Source organism: Salvia hispanica, chromosome 2, assembly GCF_023119035.1.
Source record: "Salvia hispanica cultivar TCC Black 2014 chromosome 2, UniMelb_Shisp_WGS_1.0, whole genome shotgun sequence".
NCBI classification, from domain to species: domain Eukaryota; kingdom Viridiplantae; phylum Streptophyta; class Magnoliopsida; order Lamiales; family Lamiaceae; genus Salvia; species Salvia hispanica.
Genome location: NC_062966.1, coordinates 20,319,061 through 20,325,788, shown reverse-complemented (window position 1 = coordinate 20,325,788; position 6,728 = coordinate 20,319,061). Strand labels below are relative to the sequence as shown.

The following is a 6,728-nucleotide window of genomic DNA, read 5'->3' as shown; positions in this document are numbered from 1 at the left end:
CTTCAAAAATATATCTAAAAGTCATCAGAAGTTGTTTGTTTTTTCTTTACATGTCATGTACTGCCTAATTTTTGGAGTCAAAAATCAGAAGCCATTTTGTTGATTATCAATGGGCCATGTGAGGATTATTTTATCTTAATATTGGTTATTAGTTAGATCTAATATTACTCTAGATATATTATTATATCTTTAATAAATTGTTCATTAGTTAGTATTGAAATGTATTTTATTTTTACTACAAATTCTTAGATGAAATACCATATTTAAAATTAAATATCTCTTCCGTGGAGTACATGATATTTGTCTTTTCTTTTCCTTATTTGTTTATTTCCAACTCTATCCGAGTTTTACCTAAATTAGGTTCTGACTTAGATTTTTTTTCTGTCATATAAAACTTAATAATCAGTAAATCACAGCGGCGCAGTTGTTTTAGATCTTCATCAAATGGGATAACAATTGACAACGACGAGAAATTACCCAAAAAGAGCAAAAACTAATTAGTAATTTTGGTGACATAATTAGTGATCAAGAAAGCAAAGCGATGGATAACATAATTAAACACACAATTTCTTCTAGAAAGTAACACATTTGAGGAATATATACGTCAATAGAATGAGTAATTAGTAAATGGAAATAAGGTAGTAAGTAATTGGGTAAATTGGAATTATATGTGAAATATGTAGTGTTTGTCGTGATTGTGGGGCCCGGATTCGTTTATTCGCAACACGCTGCATCAATGCAGATATGGTTCATGAAATTGAGATAAACATTATTGAAGCAGAAAAATGGACCATGCAATAATTAATAAAGATATATGGGAATGGGACCACGCGCTTATGTTAACTCTACTTGTCCTTTAATGAAATTAAGATATTTGAAATTTCTTCATATACTCATCAACTTGGATCTCATTATCAACGACTTCTGAACTTCATTCTTCATGTGATGGAACTGCATTTTTTTCTTTATACTTTTGTGTTTTGCTATTTTTGTTATGAATTTGAAAATGTTCTCACCCAAGAAATATTGATGACCGGATTCCATTTAGAATGGTAATAATATATTCAAAATATCTAACATCAATGTGAAGAAAAAAAAAAGTAAAATCACCATATGAGTCTATTTCTATACTACTTCCACCGTTTCCAAAAATTTGTCATCATTTGACCCGACAAATATTTTAAGAAATGCTAATAGAAAGTGGATTGGAATAAAATCTCACGAACTTGTTGCATAGTAATCAGAGTTGGTCGTCAACTAGGGAAAAAGGCTATTGTTATAGCTTAAATATTTTTTTTCATGATATTATTATTTAATTTATATAATATTACTAAATGTACTTCTAATTTTTATTTTAGCCTAAAATGCATCTCATTCTTTACACAAAGTAGAATACAGAGATTGACAAAGAGATAAATTGTTGTAATTATTGTTTGATATTGTTGAGTTTGTATTAGTTCACAATTCATGTTAAGATAAAAATTTTAACAATGAAAATCACTTTATAAACTTGGATTGAGTTAATATACGAAACATGATAATTATTGATATTTTCTTATTCAATTTATTGTTTGGGGTTCATATTATAACGATTTTTATTTTTTTTTGTTATGTAGGAGTAATTATTTGTCCAGTAGCATCTGTGCCAAAACAAAAAAATTGACTATAATCAATATCGTCAAACTACACATAAGTAAATTATATGTATATGGATACAAAAGACAAACATTGACACCAATAAGAAACACATGGTTGCTATAGATTGTTGTTTAAATTCGCATTGAATAAATATAGTTTTACTATTACAGCTTAAAATGCTGACTGACTAAAGGGCAAAAACTGGCATATACCTCAGCTATCTTCATCCAAATAATTCTCCACAAATATAGACAAAATTCTGATCAAATCTCTAACACAATCTGCCTTCCTGCATCAAATCTGTCCTCATCCAGTAATCAGCGGCTCCATTTTTCCGACCACCACCGAGCTAGAATTCCGCCTATAAATATCTGTATCTCTTTCTCTCTGTATACAACACCTCTCCATCCCCCATCAACTCACATTGTATGTTGGTATGAATCCTTTAGCATGCTGACTCTCCATTTCCAGAGCCATCAACGATTTTTGTCGGTGGTATCGGTTTCTCTTTGCCGCAAGAGCTGCAGCAGACAATTGCAGTTGCATCAACAGCTTATGTTGTTAAAACACAAGTATGAGTGTATACATGCTAGGAAATGAACTTACATGTTAGCTCGTGAGGTAAACCAAAGTCATAGTCATAGCGTCGCCTCCAGACAACACAGTAGTATATCCCGAATGCTAGAGCAGAAACTACTACCAGACACGATATGCCTATTGCAACTTTCCCCCCGGTGGAGAGGCCGTGTTTACCCCAGAGCAGAGAACATTCGGGAAGTGAGGGCACACCGCACAATCCTTTGTTAGAAGAGAGACTGCAATACGAAATAAACTTCGTTAGCTATGCACATTATCCATACATGTACAAGTGATTCGGCCACACGAATTTAACTGCATAATTATTCCTATGTGCAACTACCAGATTTCTAGAACTGCACAAAGCTTCACTATAGAGGCATGCTTCTCGTATCTTGAGTGAACCTTTCAGATTATGAAGTAAGTAGATTTCAAAATTACAAATTAGGGATGACTATTTGGTTACAAGCAAACTTAGTGCTATTATGCTATACACAGCATACCCTGCATTATACAGGATGAGCATGAAGTATGTATACAAGAATTGATTGTAATGTTATTGTTATTGTTTACATGGTGCAACATAAAGTCAAGAGATCACAGAGTATGATGATGCTGATGAAAAACAAATCAACTCTAACAAGCCATTCTATACGAAAATCACACTTCTTTTTATAGTGACTTTCGTAATAGAATATCCAAGAGCATCACAAGAAAATAGCCACAGTATGCAATAGCTGAAACGTATGCATAAGATTAGAGATGACGACATACTCTATAGCGCCACCACGAACCCCAATCGAATAAAGTTCTTCAGGAACCCGCCCTTCCAATAAGTTATCGTTCAGTAACCTGAGCGACAGCAACACGATTTACTAAGATTAAAAGAAAAGTTCGCCATATAGTGCATGAACTTGAATGTTCTTCAAATTGGGGAATCCAGATTCTCAATTTTCTGTTCTTGAACAGAAGAGGGTATTAAGGGGAATTGCCCTGGGGAACTGAGGGCAATCGGTGTTTGAAAAGCTAAGACAGGTAGCTCGTGATTTATCTATTTCCCTCTGTTTATACTTTATAATGGATTGGAAGATTCTAGAATCAATCTCAAACAACGATGATATGCTCAAAACTTACACGAGCTGCAGGCTGGCAGAAGTTAGGCTATCTGGTATGTATCCAGTAAATTTGTTATCCGACAAATCACTGCATCAAAAGCAGCAATATTATAAGAAAAAAGTGTGCCTGACAACATGAAACAATATGCAGCATCAGTCTATCCAGTTTCAAGATCCATTAGTATAGGAGATAAACTCCATTTTTAGTTAAAATAACTCTGTGAAATCCAAAATGATAAAAATCTTAAGATGTAATCAGTAGAACAGTCTGATTTTACTTTTTACGCTTAAGTGACATTTGAGAGTCGAGACTTAATGATTCCACACCATATCATATCAAACAGAACAAAAACAGTACGAAAATTGTGTATCTTACAGCTTCACAAGAGACTTTTGACCTAACCCTGAGGGTATCTCCCCTACCAAGGAATTCGAACTCAAGTTCCTGCACATAAATAGTATTCCGAAACATTATAGATTCAATCAAGAATAAAATACAAGAGAATGAAAATTAGTTGAACGATAATCTAAGTTATTAGGCATCTGAGCGACGTCATTAGCCTGCTTATCCTATCATTTAAAAAAAGAAAAGCATAAAAAGATGAATAGAAAAACTATTAGATACTTACAGGCTTACCAAATTCGTCAATAGACCAATTTTGTCACTTATATAGCCTTTCAAGCCTTGGCTTCCAAGATCTCTGTACAAAAGATCCACGAAAACAGTCCATCAAGTTGTGACATGTGTGCTAAAGGTAGAAAAACCTCTAGAAATTTTCTAATCAAGATATACAATACACAGAAGTGGAAGCTTAAGCATGCTATTAAGAACTTCTATCTGGCTAGGTTGTGGAACACAAACTTAGAAATAAACTACTATAAAGTTGCCTAGGAAATGATAGCACCATAAACTCAGTAGTCGACATGTCGAGTGTTAATACAGAGATGCAAAATTTAAAAGATTAGCTTAGAGACTGTTACTAGGTTGAACAATCATCCACATAGGGATTGTTCGTTTTGCAAGATTATATCTAATGATTAAATATGTATTGTGTTTGGTTCATTAGATTGAATTTCATATTTTAATCCTAGATGGACAATCATGTGATAATTAGTCATAGCCACTCCCCTCCAACTAAAATAATCTCACAACTTAATCCTAGATGGATTATTATTCATGCCAACCGAACGACACCTTAGTTGACATACGTCTGGTATAAAAGAAAATGGTCAAAGTCACTTACATTTGTGAGACCACAAGGGCTTCGTCTTTCAAGGAATGGCATGTAACGCCCTCCCAAGCATCCCATGTAGTGGGGGCACATGGATCACCATTCCAACCCATTCTATCGGGCACACGCAGTGATTCCTTCAATGCCTTCATAGCAGTAACTGCACAAATGTAGGCTCAGATTATCAAAACCATCACTTTCTGCTATATATTAACTCAACCTATTGTTTGCCCCAATTACCAACAGCAGCTTTCTCACACTAACTGAAAGGAACAGAACACAAAAGGCAGTAATCCTTATAACAATGGTCAAATGAAAAGAACCCTTCATCTTATCTGGCATTTCCTTCACAACTAAGCAAGATGCAAAAATTATAGAATCCAAGATAACAATAAGCTCAAAAAATCAAAACATGCTACTGCCAACTTACCCTGATCAGGAACAGTCTTGAGATCAACGGGTACGATTGCATAATTCTCAAGGCCACAAATGATGGGCGCGCCCATAACCGATTCCAACCTCACAGTCAAAACAGTGTTACTCAAATTCTTGACAACATGGCTGAAATCATAAGCAGCAAAAGCACCGACTTTGTCGAACACATCAACCCTGCTAACATTCTCCTCATTCACAATCACATCAAACACCCTCTGCCCCGCCTTGGTCACGCTGGCATCAATCTCAGCGAAATGGAACCAAAGCAAGTAATCAAGCTTCGCATCGACCGGCATTTCGTATTCCAAAATCCCACCCCCATCTCCCTGCGCAACTACCGCAGTCTGGTAAAGCTTCTCAGGGAAGTAATTAGGGCTCAATTCGACATTCGCGATACGCTTAGTCGCGGAAATCGGTTTAATTTCCGCCCCGTTAGGAGTGGAGAGGGCTGATTGCCGGAACTCCTTATCGGACTGCCACGAACGGCTGAAGAAATCGGTGTCGTTGCTGAATCCGGGGCCCCATTGATCCGAGGCGGACGAAAACCTACCGTAATTGACGAGAATGTAATTGCTGGAATTCTTGGCATACTCAAAGGGGTAAGCTTGCGGGTCGATTTGGGTGAGCTCGAGCGAGGCGACAACCGGCGGATCGGTGGCGATGCTGTAGAAGCAGACGTCGATGGCGGAGTCGTTGTGGTAGAAGAAGAGATCGGAGTAGGCGCCGGAGCGGGAGATGGATTCGGGCCATGGGGATCTCCAGGAAAAGACGAGAGTGGCCTCGACGGAGACGTCGAAGGAGGGGGAGTGGGCTCTGCCGTCGAAGTTGTCGTAGACGTTGAATGTGCGGAAGAAGTAGCGGGCGTCGGGGGCGGGGGTGGGGATGGAGTAGCAATTCTTCTTGCCGGAGGAGATGGGGAAGTAGCGGAGAGTCTTCTCCTGCTGGTGGAGGAAGAGGAGGGGCTCGGAGACGACGGAGGTGGCGCCGCCGGAGTAGAAGCGGTCGGAGAGCCAGGCGGTGTGGAAGGCGTCGCTGGAATTAAGGAGTCCGCCGCAGTCAATGTGGACGCTGTAGTCTGAGAGAGGAAATTGAGTTAGTTTAGTTAGTTAAAGTTTAGAGAAATAGAAATAGAAATAGAAAGAAGAAGTGAAATGTAGTATTGGACTTACTGAAGGGGAAGGAGGAGAGGGAGGGAATGAGAGAAAGGAGGATGAAGAGAGAGAGGGCGGACATGGCAAGTGACTATGTTGTCTGATAATGTTTGTCGTATGGACATATGGAGAGAACTGTGTGTGTTTGTTTTGAGAGAAGTGGCGCAATTAGCGGAGGAGCTGTTGAAACTTGAAAGGAAAAGGAAAAGGAAAAGGAAAAGGAAAAGGAAACTGGAGTATTTTGGTTTGATCAACAAATTTTCTGTTTCCATTGAGAATTTATAAATTGTTAGTGAATGTGTTTAAATAAGGTTAATGCACTAACTTCAATCTACTATACAAATACTTTAAATCTTTATATCACTTTTAAATTACTTATTACCCCATATCTATTCTCCGTTTATATATAGGAAAAAATATTATTATAGTACTCAGTTATACTTGGTAAGTACATAATTTAAAACTGACAAGATGAATAATATAATGAATTTGAGTTACTTTATAATCCGTAATTCCGTATAGATTAATGTGACCAAATATATAAGTCTCGACTCTTGGGGAAATTGTTGAGGGATGTTATA

At 37.2% G+C, this 6,728-nt stretch overlaps 1 protein-coding gene across 2 annotated transcripts; it reads right to left on the bottom strand.

Annotated features, from left to right (window-relative positions):
* Positions 1-1,673: 1,673 nt before the first annotated feature.
* LOC125205829 (receptor-like protein 4) lies at positions 1,674-6,381 on the bottom strand. Of its 2 annotated transcripts, XM_048104979.1 has the most exons (9): positions 6,166-6,379; positions 4,992-6,071; positions 4,574-4,721; positions 3,959-4,030; positions 3,706-3,774; positions 3,349-3,417; positions 2,989-3,066; positions 2,245-2,453; positions 1,674-2,159 (listed from the first exon to the last, which is right to left on the bottom strand). In XM_048104979.1, exons 1-9 carry the CDS (start codon positions 6,227-6,229, stop codon positions 2,053-2,055), a joined length of 1,896 nt encoding a protein of 631 aa, XP_047960936.1. In that variant the 5' UTR covers positions 6,230-6,379; the 3' UTR covers positions 1,674-2,052. The 2 variants fall into 2 exon arrangements, with proteins under 2 accessions (XP_047960936.1, XP_047960937.1); XM_048104980.1 differs by lacking the exon at positions 2,989-3,066 and having other exon boundaries at positions 6,166-6,381.
* Between the last annotated feature and the right edge of the window lie 347 nt (positions 6,382-6,728).